This window comes from Elephas maximus, chromosome 12, assembly GCF_024166365.1.
Source record: "Elephas maximus indicus isolate mEleMax1 chromosome 12, mEleMax1 primary haplotype, whole genome shotgun sequence".
In the NCBI taxonomy this organism is placed as follows: Eukaryota; Metazoa; Chordata; class Mammalia; order Proboscidea; family Elephantidae; genus Elephas; species Elephas maximus.
The window spans coordinates 58,803,295-58,818,289 of NC_064830.1; the positions used below are offsets into that span (position 1 = coordinate 58,803,295).

At 47.6% G+C, this 14,995-nt stretch overlaps 1 protein-coding gene across 2 annotated transcripts in view; it reads left to right on the top strand.

Annotated features, from left to right (window-relative positions):
* The first annotated feature begins 3,004 nt into the window (after positions 1-3,004).
* Positions 3,005-14,995, top strand: part of MAPK8IP3 (mitogen-activated protein kinase 8 interacting protein 3) — a 50,199-nt gene continuing 38,208 nt past the window's right edge. For both annotated transcript variants that reach the window (XM_049903202.1, XM_049903203.1), the window contains exon 1: positions 3,005-3,578. In XM_049903202.1, the coding sequence (XP_049759159.1) occupies positions 3,252-3,578 (327 nt within the window). In that variant the 5' untranslated portion in view covers positions 3,005-3,251. The remainder of the gene's footprint in view (positions 3,579-14,995) is intronic.

Consider the following 14,995-nt stretch of genomic DNA (forward strand, 5'->3'; position numbering starts at 1 on the left):
CCTTCCCTCCCTGCTTTTCTTTGGAGAAGGGGTTTGCCCCCCTCTTTTCTGTTCTGCATTTGTCCTGAGAAAAATGCCCAAATTTATCTTCTCAGAGGAATTGCAGATTTAAGGCTTTTCCATTTGAAAACCAAAGACTGGGTTTTGAACAGAACACTGGGAACATACCAGTGTTGTTTTCAACTCGTGTCAGCTAAAGGTAATGGTCCCTTTTTCTCACACCACTCATTTTCCTAAAGAGAAGAGGTAATAATGAACTTGCCTCTGAGTTGGCTTTGAAACAGATGACAAGCCTTGTAATGAGTAGGTGAGGGGCTGAACTGATAGTTTGTCAGATTCAAATCCTATAGAGAAAGCACAGGTAAACATATCTTCTCCTAATACATTCTCTATTTTCATGTCCCACACCCAAACTTTTAATATCCTTGCATGCATTGCATGGATTCAGGGTGTTGGGACTTCAGACTGCCTGCCTGGGGCATTGCCCCTTGGAGGCTGCACCACACTCAGCCTGTTGGCTTGGGGTCAGCCATAGGGACCGTGCTTCAGAGAGACCCCGTGCAGGTAGCCTGAAACACCCGTCCTCATCTATTTGTCCCAAACGTGTGTTGGAGTGCAGCACATATGCCAAGCACTGGGCTGTGTGCTGGCAGCGTTGGATCATCTGTGTGCAGCAGCTGTTCCCGCCCTGCAAGCCCGAGTCTTGGAGAGTCACAGCCTGTCTCCAGAGGTCAGGTGTGAATAACAAACACCCAAGGGCTGCCACGTCACAGACTGGGCTTTGTGCAGCAGTACAACTTGCTGTGTTGTCACTGTGACAGGCCTCAGTGAGTCAGACTTCAGCGGGGTGTGTGTACTTCCCCCACTCAGGCATATTCTGTGTTAGCCAGGTCCTCAGAGCCCACTGTGTTCTTAACTTTAGCATTCCTCGAGGATACCATTAATGAGACGGCCCTGTTCTATGTGCAACTACAAAGTGCTTCTATCTGAAATTCAGCCTCTGAAGAAGTGTGGGGGACTATAGGAGAGGCCCAGGTGGAGCAAAGAGTTAAGCACATGACTACTAGCCAAAAGATTGGCAGTTTGAACCCACCCAGAGGCACCTAGGAAGGCAGGCCTGGCGATCTGCTTCTGAAAGTTCACAGCCTTGGCACACAAGGAATTGCCATGAGTCAGGATCAACAGCAACAAATAACAATGTAGGGACCTAGGTGATTTTATCAGGCATTAGGGGCAGATACTTAGAAATTCAAGTGAGAGTTTTGAAACTTGTATGTGCCCATCTTGTGTTTAAGGATCTTATCATGAGGGAAAGGAAGAAAAAAGCTGTATCCCAAATTTCCAAATCTGAAAGGCAAGTCTGTTAGGAAATTAATTCAGTTAGGTTGCACTTCCAAGAACATAGTAGCTGCACTATTCAGTAAGGTTCAAGAATTATTCACACAAAAGAACAAGTATTGTATGACCTCACATAAAAAGACAAGGCAAATGTATAGAGACCAAAGTTTACTAGTGGTTACCAGGGATGGGAGGAAGGGGGAAAAAAGGGTTAACAATGATAGAAAAATCACATTAAGGGTAGGGTTGCACAGCCAACTACTGTAATTGCAGTCAGTAAGTTGTACACCTGTAAAAAGTTGAACTGGCAAAAGTTGTGTGATAAATATATTTACAATAATGACAAAAGAGAAAGAGTAGCTGCTGAGGCTGCGTATGTATGACAAATGGGATTTGGTTTGGAGTTTTAGGATAATGGTTTCATAGGACATCCCAACTGGCCTACTAACATGTTTAGTGCTTCTGTTCTACCTCCTAGTTCATTTCGTAGTGCCTGGGGTCCACAGATTTAGTCTCAAAGAACACTCAGAAGGGGAAGGAAGTCTGAACAAGAGACTGAAGAAACAGCAGACTGCAGAATCAGACCTGCAAAGCTTTTTAAAGAACAAGGTGCTGAAAATATAAGGAATAAGAGCCTACCAAAACTGGTAGAATATAAGTCAATCAAATAGGACAAAGATATTAAAAATATAACCACTGAAAGAGGGGGACAGGAGCTGCTTGAATGGATGCGGGAAATACAGGGTGGAGAGAAGGAGTGTGCTGTCACATTGTAGGGGGAGCAACTACGGTCACATAACAATGTACAAGTTTTTGTATGAGAAACTGACTTGAATTGTAAACTTTCACTTTTAAAGCACAATTAAAAAATTGAACCACTGAAATTAAAAACTTGATGAGTTAGATTACTCACAGCTGAAAAGAACCTGGGAAATCCGAAGACACTAAACAAAATGCAGGACAGAAATAGACTAAATGAAGGAAGTGAAGTTAGTGGATGTTGGAATGAGATGACCAACTCGCATCTAACTGGAGTCCCAGGAGGAGATACCTGAATGGTAGAGTGCACTATTTGAAGATCTGAATATTTACTGTATAGAAGTACGCACTGTTAGTTGCTGTGGAGTCGATTCTGACTCATGGCGACTTCACGTGTCCAGAGTAGAACTGCTCCATAAGGTTTACAAGAGTGTGACGTATCGGAAGCAGATCGCCAGGCCCTGTATTTGGGATACAGCTAAAGAGAGTAGCGCCTCTGGTTGGGCTCGAACCACCAATCTTTTGGCTAGTAGTCCAGCGCTTAACTATCAAAGGACAGCTAACAAAGTCGGCGTTACGGTCGCCTCTGGATGGAAGGGAGGATGCAGCCAGGGCTTCAGGAAGTTCCTTTTCTTAAAGAAGGGGAAGGCGGGTACACGGATTTTGTCTTTAAACCACATCATCGTTCATATATGCTACTGAGATATATGATAGGCCACTACTTTAAAAATCAGGGCCTGTGACGGGGCTACTGGTCACGGAGCTGACGGGTTCCCGGCATCGCTGCCACTCCCCAGCAGATCAGACAAAGCGGGCGGAAGTGCTCCCTGCCCTGTTCAGCCAAGCTTCCGGCGCAGAGAGGGCGTCCTCCTACGTCACGGTCCGTGCGACCCCCCCCCCCCCCACCGCCCGCCCGCCCAGGGGCGCAGACCCTGGGGCTCCTGCGGGACTTGCGGGCACCGCCCCTCTGCCTGGAGGGCGGGTCTTCCGGAGGGTGAGTGACGGGCGCAGCATCAGCATCGGCGGCGGCTGAGCCTGAGGCGACAGCATCGGCGGCGGCGGCGGCGACGGGCTGCGGCCTGAGGACCCACGGCGGCGGGCGGCGGGCGGCGGGCGGGGAGCCGGCCATACAGCGGTCCGCGCTGGCGGCGGCGATGGCGGCGCTGATGGAGATCCAGATGGACGAGGGCGGCGGCGTGGTGGTGTACCAGGACGACTACTGCTCTGGCTCGGTGATGTCGGAGCGCGTGTCGGGCCTGGCGGGCTCCATCTACCGCGAGTTCGAGCGCCTCATCCACTGCTACGACGAGGAGGTGGTCAAGGAGCTGATGCCGCTCGTGGTGAACGTGCTGGAGAACCTGGACTCGGTGCTCAGCGAGAACCAGGAGCACGAGGTGGAGCTGGAGCTGCTGCGCGAGGACAACGAGCAGCTGCTCACCCAGTACGAGCGCGAGAAGGCACTGCGTAAGCAGGCCGAGGAGGTGCGTTGGGTCGCCCGTTCCCCCCGGGATCCCGCCTCGCCCAGAGGCCGCGCCGGTCCCAGTACCCCCGGCCGGCCCGGCCTGACCCCCACCACTGCCGTCCTCCCAACCCAGCCCAAGGTTCAGAGCCCCATCAGGCTATCCCAACTGGGTCCTGAGCCTCTCCAGCCCGGCCCAGTACCCAGCGGGCCCCGCTGCCCTGCCCAGCCCAGCCTGTTTCCCAACGAACCCGACCCCCAGCCCCCTCATCCTCCCAACCCCGCCCGGTCTCCAGACCTCCTCCAGGCTATCTGGACAGGGTCCTCAGCCTCCCCATCCTTGCTAGGCCCCCAACGCACCCCCACCCCACCCCGGGGACTCCAGCCCCATTCTCAACCACTGAACCTACCCCCCTGCTGATCAGAGCCTATTCCCCAGCCCCACCCATCCTGGCCGAGTCCCCAAGGCCCCAGCGCCCCTGTAAGGTAGTCCCTTGCCTGGGAGACTAGACCCCTCCCTCCTCTCCCGGGCAGAACCAAAGCCCATCTCTCTCAATCCAGAGCCCCCAGCCTGGAGCCCTGGCCTGGCCCCGCCTAGGGCAGCTTGCAGCCAAAATGGCCTTGAGCCTGGAGCCCAGTCTCTCCTCTGGACCTCTCTCCTCCCCTGCCCACTTCTCCTTCCAAATGCCAGTTCCATGTGGTCTTGTGTGTTTTTCCCCAAACTGATTTCCCAGACCGCCCTTACTACCTCTGGTCCCTGTGATTCTTCTAAGCCCTCCCAGAAAGGCAAGCTCTGATTTTCTAGGGTGCTGCAGCCAGAAGTGGTCTGTTGATGTCAGACCCCTTCCTTGTCCCCAGTGCCGTACTTTGAAGGTCTATGACATGTATGAATTTGAGGATTGGTGTAAACTGATGCCGCAGTCAGGCTGCCCAGGAAGAGACCAGGTTCTAGAGGTGATTTCTTTGCCCTTTGGTACCCTTTGTCCATCAGATTGTTTGGCTCGTATAGAAAGACTGGTGTAGAAAGCCCACTCTGGCTTTGGAGGAGTTCAAAGTCAGATTTTGCCATCTGGTTGTATTAGAGGATGCCTCCATAACCTGGGAATGGCTCGTTTGTGATGTGAGCTGGTTAGGCGAAGGTGCATCGTAGGGAGTACCCTCTGACTTATTTACTTACCATCAGATAGTTCAGCACCAGCCACAGGCCAGACCTCGAGTCTTGCCCTTTGTAGAAAACAAAAAAAGAGTGATTCGGGTGATGTCGGTTCTTGTCCCTGCCTTGGCACAGATCCTTCCACGACCCTGGCTACATCACCTGCCTGCTCTGCATTTTGATTTTCCATTAGCCAGATAACTGGGTTATCCTCGAGGCTTCCTGACCCCTAAAATTCTCTTATTTTAGGAGTTGAGTGATACTTTTGATTTACGAACAAGAAAAATCTTATTAAATGAGTTCAGATTCCTTTTCAGTTAATTTGGTTGAGCACATGCATGACTTTAGTTAGTACTGAAATAAAAGATTGCTTTGGTGTTTGGCTTTTTCTTAAGCCAGGGTGGTTTGTACTCTAATTTGGTTTAACGCACACTTATAAAAATTATTAGTATGTTGTTTCATACATTCCTACTTACAGTGGTTTGTTTTGCTTTGTGGTTCCCTGTATCTATCAAGAGACTGTTTTCTATTAATTGGGGGTGCCCAGGCCCCCAAAACTGATTTAAAACTCTCAATTTATGGGGGTGCAAGAGCTTGTAGAATTAGAGCCCAGAGGGACCACAGGCATTTTTCAGGGAGGACATCGGCCCTGAGCAGTAGAGGGACCCGACCAAGGTCACAGGCCCTAGAGGAGCTGGGCCAGGATGCAGAGCGAGCCCTGACCCCTGGCCTGGGGGGTCAGAGGGCTGCATGGGGGCCTGGAGCCAGGGCTCTGCCCTCTGCTTCTTGACTGCTCTTGAGTGCCATTCGATACCTGACTGAGGTTTCGGTGGGTTTCTTTTCTCTCACCCCTTACCTGTGTGGTTAGAATAGTGAGCCAGAAGGACCCAAAAGGAAAAAAAATCAGAATGGATAACTTAAGGCTAAGAATAAACTTTCCAGCTTGAAAACAAGCTGTGCAGAGAGGGGGTCCTCTTTCCTGTTCCACGCTGTTCAAATGCCGTCCCAAGGCAGGGTGCTCCCCCTTCCTTCTCAGACTCCATGCTGGACCCAGAGCCTCTGGGTATACTCGTTCTCAGGAGAGACGGCCTCTGGGCCGGCTGCCGCAGAGAGCTTCATGAGCACAGAGCCATGAAGAAAGCCTGTTCAGCAAGCCAATTAGATGCTGATAGGGCATCCTTAGAAATATCTCAGATGATGTCACAGCTAAAGAAAAGGGCCAGGCACCATGAGCGTTTTGGCATGCTATTCATTGATTAGCTCAAGCAGACATTCCTTTTCAGTTTTGTGGAAAAAGACCACTGTGGCATTGTGGGTCAGCTTCTTTTCTAGGCAGGAGCCCTGATTACCCGTGTGTGTGTCTGATAACACAGGAGCCTGGCCTTTACGGGCTCCAGGCGTGTCCTTGGTGCAGAATTTTTCCTGCAGGAGCTGTGATGGGCACCTCTGTCCTGGCCTCTGCTCAAGAAGGCTTAGTCAGAGGGTAATCTGAGCTGCCTGCAGCCTCCTGAGCAGATGCTCTGAGGAACAAACACCCTGCCCCTCCCCCTTGCCCATCGTCACCACCGCTGGAGGCCCAAGGTGGTTCTAACGAAGTGGCCAGGTGGATGGACGACAGAAGTGGAAACAGCATGGTGCAGGGAGAGGAGTCCAGGCCCATGAGTCTGCAGACTGCAGGTTGAGTGTCAGCCCTGCCCTTTGGAGCTACTCAGCCCGAGAAGCGCTTCTTCCCCTCTCGGCCACAGTGCCCTTCTCTGGACAGCGAATGAGGTGCCGGGGGGAAGAGCGCCAGCTCCCATCCCTGGCGAGCAGTGGCTGGGAGAGTAGCGTTTAGCAGAGTCCAGACCTACCAGGAAAGAGCACCGTGATGAACCATATCCAGCATGAGACATTCTGGCCACCTGCCCGCCCACTGGCTCACACAGTCCCTGACACACAGGAGTCCCAAGCCCAGGCCTCCATTTGAGAACAGTGAGTCCTTTAACATCTGTGCTCAGGTTTACAGAGCCAAATGGACCTGTTTGCAATGGTTAAGTGCTTGGCTGCTACTCAAAAGGTTGGCGGTTTAAACCCACCAATGGCTCTGCTGGAGAAAGACCTGGCGATCTGTTCCTATAAAGACTACAACCTGGGAACCTTACGGGGCAGTTCGACCCGACAACACACAACAGCAGCAACAAAATTTTCACAAAGACCTTAAAAAACGTTGAAGGTTCATCCAATAAAAAGTTTTTTTTTCATCCACCAAGTTCTTTTCTATTAGAAAAGAAGCTTGGAAATAGGCAGCTGACATTGTTAAGGCTGGACTGAAAAGGAGTGGGTGGTCCCTCATACATTTTGCCCCTGGTGTAGTCTAGAAGGAATGAACAGAAGAGCTATGCTGTCTGTACTGACCCAAGCAGCAAAGCACCCTCCTCCTTGCAGTGATCCAGAACTTAGAAGAGGCAAGGTAGTGTTTGCCTTTAGGGTTGAGTGGTAGACTTCCTGCCTCCCATGCAGGAGATCTGGTTCAATTCCTGGCCAGTGCACCGCTAGTGCAGCCACTACCCATCTGTCATTGGAGGCTTGCCTGTTGCTATGATGCTGAACTGGCTTCAGTAGAGCTTCCAGACTAAGATGAACTAGGAAGAAAGGCCTGATGACCTACTTCCAAAAATCAGCCAGTGAAAACCCTATGAATCCCAATAGTCTGATCTGCAACCAATCATGGGGATGGTGCAGGACCAGACAGCATTTCGTTCTGTTGTACGTGGGGTTGCCAAGAGTCAGGATGACTCAACAGCAGCTAGCAACAATTTTCCCTATAATCCTATCCTAAAGAAACTGCTAGTAACACACTCTCACAAGCAAAGCAGGTGGATGTTCCATCTATGAGACACCTCCTGGTGGATATTTGCCAACTCAGCGTTTGATGCACTATAAGTAAAGCCTCCAAATGGAGGAAAGTTTTGTCCAAAACATATTTTTTCTAGTTATATAAAAGCCATCCATTTCATAGAAGAGCATTTGAATAGGATTAAGCTGGAGGGAGGGAAAAACATAGCCCTGATCTACTGAGATGATCATTTTACCTTGTTTTCATAAGTGAATTAATATATTGAATTTGAAAGTTTCATTCTTGTTTCCCATATTACCAGTACCAGTTGCCGTCAAGTCAATTTCGACTTATGGCAACCCCATGTGTGTCAGAGTAGAACTGCTTCATAGGATTTTTTTGGAAGCAGATCGCCAGGCCTTTCTTTTGAGGCACCTCTGGGTAGACTCGGACCTATACCCTTTCAGTTTAGCAGCCGAGCGTGTTAACCGTTGCACAACCCAGGGACTCCAGTGCATGTTACCAAGCCAAAAACCAAACCTATTGCTGTTGAGTCAATTCTGACTCATAGCGACCCTATGGGACAGAGTAGATCTGCTCCATAGAATTTCCAAGGAGCATCTAGTGGATTCAAACTGCCAACATTTTGGTTAGGAGCCAGAGCACTTAACCACTACGTGACCAGTGTTTCCCCAGTGCAAGTTAGTTCTTCCAAAATTAAGATTTTTAAATTATATTTAATTCTTTTTTTTTTTTTTAAATAATTTATAGGAAAGTTGCAGAAATGATACTCTTCATCAGATTCCCAGATGATAACCCTTTTCCACATTTGCTTTATTCTCATTCTTGTTCTCCTTCTCACTTTGCTGAGGCCCAAGGTGTCCTGCAGTGACTCCTTTGTTTGGGGACAGCTCCTCAGCCTGCTCTTTGCGACCTTGACCTTGGAGGTGGTGGCCTGTGCAGGTTGGTTGTTTTGTAGGCTGTCCATCAGCTTGGCTTTCGCATGTCCTCGTGATCAGATTCAGGGCTTGCATCTTTGGCGGGAAGACCCCAGAGGCAACACTGGGTCCTTCTCTGAGAATGTTAGATGTTCATGATGTGCAGGATGGGGCCTGGGAAGGGGAGCACGACAGCTAGGACAAGGCTCCTTTGCTCCAGGTCCTCCTCACCAGGTGGTCACCATATGAAATGATGCCTGTAAATGACAAAGCCAGGAACACAGCCCAGAGCTTCCTGCCAAGGTGGATTTCCCAGGCTGGTGTGTTCCTTTGCTCTGATAAAAATCAGGGGCCAGGTCAGCCTCATAGCCTTGCCCTCACCCAGCAGTACTTTTCACCAGATGACTTTTTTTTTTTTTGTGGTGAAAATATATATAACCCATCCATCAGCTTCTACATGTAAAATTCAATAACATTTGTTACAGTCTTCACATTATGACACCATTCTTGCTGTCTCTACCCATATTATTTTACCATCTTGACGTAGACTCAAACCAAAACCAAACCCAATGCTGTCGAGTCAATTCCGACTTATAGTGACCCTATAGGACAAGTAGAACTGCCCCATAGGCTTTCCACGGCTGTAACCCTTATGGAAGCAGACTGCCACATCTTTCTCCCATGGAGTGGCTAGTGGGTTCAAACCTCTGACCTTTCCATTAGCACCTGAGCATTTTAACCTCTGTGCCATCAAGGCTCCTTGACTTAGACTCACTAACCCCTAAATTTCTTATCTGTGCTTTAGAGTTACTGTTGACAATTTGATCTCATATAAATAATTCTTTAGAAGAGCACAATGCTCATGGTGAATATTCTTTCCTAGTTTAGCTAAACAGTGGTTTAAAGATGACTTCAAGGGATAATTTTGATTCATGGTTTGAAGATTTTTTTCAGAGCCGTAGATTTGGGAGTTCCTCCAGTCCTGATAGGTCCAAGTCTGAATTCTATAAGAATTTAAAATTCTGTTCCAAATTTTTCCCCCTTTTGATCAGGTTTCAGCTATTGATTCCCTGATGAAAACATTCAGTAGTGGTAGCCGGGCACCATCTATTTCTGGTCTTATGACCAAGGAAGCAGTAGTTCATGGAGGCAGTTAGACCTGCAGCCTGGTTCCGCTCCAGTTCCTGCCCAGGTGGCTTTTTAATCTGCCTACTTCTTGTCTCCTTTGCCGCCAGCCTGGTTCCAGTCACTACTCTCTCACTGGTCTCCCCATCTGTCCACCCTGAGGAGCCGAGCTTGTAACTTTATTTCACTTTAATTTATTTAAATGTAATGAGCACATGTGGCCAGGGGCCGCTATCCTGGACAGCACAGCACTGGACGAGCTACTCTGTGGCATTCACATAGGGGTAGGCAGAATATTTCTAAGTTGCTCAGCTTCTGGCAAGAAAGGGAGGTGCTCAAAGGCAGTTTTCATTTCCAGTGAACATATTCCAGAAAGAGGGGTGATCCTGTCAGTAGCAGGGTTCTGGTATACAAGATTAGAGAGAAGAAACTATTGTGAGATAAGAAAATGAGTGCCAGCTGTTTCGGAACCAGAGCAGAGTGGTGATGAAACCCCCAAAGAGGTCTGGTGGGAATTCCCTTGTGCGTAGAATGGTCTACTGTTTAAGGCACAAGATGAAATATTTATTCTGGCCTTTTTGTTTGAACGGGGGTGGGGGTAACAAGTTTATTGAGGTATCATTGATATACACTAGACTACATATTTAAAGTGTACTGTTGATGAGCTTTGACATACGTACACAGCCATGAAGCCATCCCTCCAGTCAGGATTATGAACATATCCATCACCCCAAAAACTTCCTTGTCATCCCTCTCTCCCGTTTCCTGCTGCCCCTGCCCCAAGGTAACCCCTGATCAGTTTTTGTCACTATAGGTCAGTTTGCATTTTCTAGAGTTTTGTGTGAATGGAATTCTGCAATATATACGCCTTTGCCTGGTTTCAGTCACTCAGCATAACATTTTGTTTCATTTTTTATAACTCCTATGCCCCCAAGCCCCTGATGACCACTAATCTACTTTGTGTCTGAAATGTAGCTGCCTGTTGTAAATATTTCACGTTAAGTGAGGTCATACAGTGTGTGTCCTTTTGTGTCTGACCATGTTTTCAAGGTCCATCTGTGTCGTAGAGTGTGTTAGGACTTCATTTCTCTCTTTTTTTTTTTTTATTAACTTTTATTGAGCTTCAAGTGAACGTTTACAAATCAAGTCAGACTGTCACATATAAGTTTATATACACCTTACTCCATACTACCACTTGCTCTCCCCCTAATGAGTCAGCCCTTCCAGTCTCTCCTTTCATGATAATTTTGCCAGCTTCCAACTCTCTCTATCCTCCCATCCCCCCTCCAGACAGGAGATGCCAACACAGTCTCAAGTGTCCACCTGATTTAATTAGATCACTCTTCATCAGCATCTCTCTCCTACCTACTGTCCAGTCCCTTTCATGTCTGATGAGTTGTCTTCAGGGATGGTTCCTGTCCTGTGCCAACAGAAGGTTTGGGGACCATGACCGCCAGGATTCCTCTAGTCTCAGTCAGACCATTAAGTCTGGTCTTTTTATGAGAATTTGGGGTCTGCATCCCACTGATCTCCTGCTCCCTCAGGGGTCCTCTGCTGTGCTCCCTGTCAGGGCAGTCATCAGTTGTGGCCGGGCACCAACTAGTTCTTCTGGTCTCAGGATGATGTCGGTCTCTGGTTCATGTGGCCCTTTCTGTCTCTTGGGCTCTTAGTTGTCGTGTGACCTTGGTGTTCTTCATTCTCCTTTGCTCCAGGTGGGTTGAGACCAATTGATGCATCTTAGTTGGCCGCTTGTTATCATTTAAGACCCCAGATGCCACATTTCAAAGTGGGATGCAGAATGTTTTCATAATAGAATTATTTTGCCAATTGACTTAGAAAGGACTTCATTTCTCTTATTGGCTGAGTAGTACTCCACTGGATGTACAGACCACATTGTGTTTGAACGTTCACCAGTCAGTGGACACTTCGGTGGTTTCCACCTGGTCATGATGGTGTTGACATTTGTCTGGGCATTGCAGGTGTGGTAGCTCTTCCTCTTATTGCTGACCTGTGCCAGCTATATGGAGGTGCTCTCTCCATATAGTGGAGCTAGTAGGATGGAGCTCCACCTTTACATAACCTTGGCACATTTATCACATCACTCAACCAGGTGACCCCACTCTTAGGCCTTGTGACAGGCTCTGCTACATGGTAACGAGTACGAGACCAATGGGAGGAACACACTAACAACAAGAGCTTAGAGGCCATGTATGACTGACACCAGCATTAACGTGCCGCCCTGGGTGCCAAGCAAGCGCCCTCACCATCCGGGGTGGAGAGCCTGATCCAAGAAGATGAAATACTTGTGAAGACACTTAGTGCCTACTAGGAGGGGGTCGTTCATGAGTCATGTTTTTCGAGCACCTGTTATAGGCAAGAGATTTGGGGAATGCCAAAGTAAATGTGGAAACCCTGTTGGCGTAGTGGTTAAGTGCTATGGCTACTAACCAAAAGGTCAGCAGTTCGAATCCACCAGGCACTCCTTGGAAACTCTATGGGGCAGTTCTACTCTGCCCTATAGGGTCGCTGTGAGTCGAAATCGACTGGATGGCAGCGGGTTTTTTTTTTTTTTTTTTTAAGGTAAATGTGATAGGGTCCTTGTCCTCAACAGACTTACCTCCATGAGGTGGGGTGGTGAGACAGGATTAGGACAGTTAGATTCTCAGCAGCAGCAGCAGCAGATTCTGAACAATATCTTTTATTAAGGCTTTCTGGTGCCCATTCCTCCCCAGGCCGCCTATATCTTCCATGGACTTTGAGTGCCTTTCCTTTGATTTCTCTGCTTCCTTTTGGATTCTTGTTCCCTACCCTTTCCCCAAGCAGCCTTCTTATCACCTCTTCTTCTCTCAGTGAATGAACACCCAAATAAACACAAAACCCTTGTTAGTCCACTGGGAGCAGCAAATACTGACGTCCTTAGCACGCCTCCTGTTAAACTGAAGAAGAGGAAGCTGGAAACTGGGACCCAGCAGAAAGGTGAGAGTCAGTGCAGACCTCCAGGAATGCTTCAGAGGGTAGAATTTTACTTGGGAAGGATTCTTCCCAGGGAAATTTTCACAGGATAGAACATTGAAATTAGAATGTTAGTTTTGTCTTCGTTTTTCTTAGTTTCCCTAGTACCAACCATATATAGTTTTTATTTAGAAATTTATTTATGTATAAATAAACATACAGTCGGCCCTCTGTATCTGTGGTTCTGTATCTGTGGATTCAACCAACTGTGGATCGAAAATACTAGGGGGAGAGAATGTTTCGAAAAGCAAAACTTCAATTTGCCACATGCCAAGCACTCCGCAGAGTCCATGCAAATGAAGTGACGGGCAGGCAGCCCCTGTTGTAGCCTCCCCCATTTCACAGCCCTCAATCTCTCCAGCACTCAGCCTTTGAGCATTGTTTGCCTTGGGTCTTGTCATTACTCCCTAAACAATACTGGACTGTTTAACAGCTGTTTACATGACATTTACACTGTATTAGTATTATAAGTAATCTAGAGATGACTTAAAGCATTGAGGATGTGCGTAGGTTATATGCAAATACCATGCCATTTTATATAAGGGACTTGAGCATCTGGGGATTCTGGTATCCATGGAAGTCCTGGAACCAGTCCCTTGTGGGTACAGAGAGGACTGTATATATTAGATCTATAAATATATTTATGGGACCCTGGTGGTACAGTGGTTAAGAGCTACCGCAAGCTGTGGCTGCTAACCAAAAGGCTGGCTTTTCGAATCCACCAGCTGATCCTTAGAAACCCTCTGGAGCAGTTCTACTCCATCCTATAGGGTTGCTATGAGTCGGAATTGACTTGACAGCAACAAGTTAAATATTTTTTACTTTATTTTATTTTTCTGTCTCCTCAATTCTTGAAGATGAGAGGGAATGAATCCAATGCCATTATTGGGGTGAGTGTTGAGGCCCGCAATCAAGTGGTGCTTTAACATTCAAGCATGGACCCTGTTTTGTACCAGACTCAGTCCCCAGAGCTGTGGCCGTGTCTCAGACATGTACCCGACACTTGACTAGAGAAAGGTCCCCTCACCCCCTGCGTACTGACCCCGGGACCTTGGGGAACTTTCAAAGCTCCAGGGCTGCCTGATCTCTACACCTGCCTGCACCTGCATTTAGATCTAGGGGTTCTACATTTGTGGAAAACAGAAAGTGTAAAAGAGCACCTGTGGTTTCAGGCCTTAGTTCAGTGCCCAAGGACCCTTGTGAATATTTGATGCTGATGGGAAGTCGCCATCGATCTGGGAGATTTAGCACTAAGGACAGGCCATCTTCTGGCCCAGAGACCTGCGCACTGAATCCTGAGTGCCTACCTCTGCCCGCCAGGGATGAGAAGGCAAAAGAGAACATATTCCTTTTGGAAATTCACTCCCTCCTTCCCTGCAAAGAAGGAAGCGAATTGATTAAATAGTGCAAATGAGCAACATCTTTGATTCCTGTTGACTTTCGTTTCTTATGACAAACCAGCTAGAGTGCCTACATAGAACCCTGGCAAAAGGACAGAGAAGATGGAAGTATTAAACAGGTGAATGTACCTCACCATCAGAATATCTGTGGGTTCTGGGAGGTACCAAAACGTTAATGCTTACATTGCACAAGTGTGTTTACTGGGTCAGCTCTTTGCATTCTGGGACTCGGGAATTCAGACACGTGGCCGGCTTAATTCTAGCTTTGACTAACCTTTGCTTTTTTATGTATAAAAACGGGAAGAACAATCTCATTCGTGGAGCATCAAGAAAAATAGACTCTGGGTAGGCTTTACCAATTCCTAGACTTTTAGAGCAATTTCATTATGTATCTGGAAATTTACCAAAAGAAAAATTCGGAACACAAAAGTTCAGTAAATTTTAAGAGAGCACTTTGTCAGTGGGAGGAAGGGGGAGGTAGGTATGCTGGTATTTATTTAGAGAGAGAATAGAATTGGGCGTTTTGTATATAGATGTTAAGAATAAGACACCTGGCTGCATTTTCCTTAACTGTGTAATTGCCAGTCGTTGCTCTTTAGGGTGCTCAAATGATTCGTCCATCAGACTCGTCATAAACATCTGTGGGCTGTCTTGTGCCATGTGACATTTTTTATTGTGGTGAAAATACACACAACACAACATTCTCCAATTCAACAATTTCTCCACATACAATTCAGTGATACTGATCGCATTCTTCAATTGTGCAGCCATCCTCACCCTCCTTCTCCAAATCATTCCCCCACTGTGAACATAGACCTAATGCCCCCTAAGCAAAACCCTCCATCTCCCTCCCTCCCACCCCTGGTAACCACTAATAATTTTTAGTTTCTATATATTTGTTTATTTCAAATAAGTGAGATCATACAATATTTATCCTTTTGCGACTGACTGACTTTGCTTGGCATGATGTTTTCAAGGTTTATCAGTGTGGTGGCA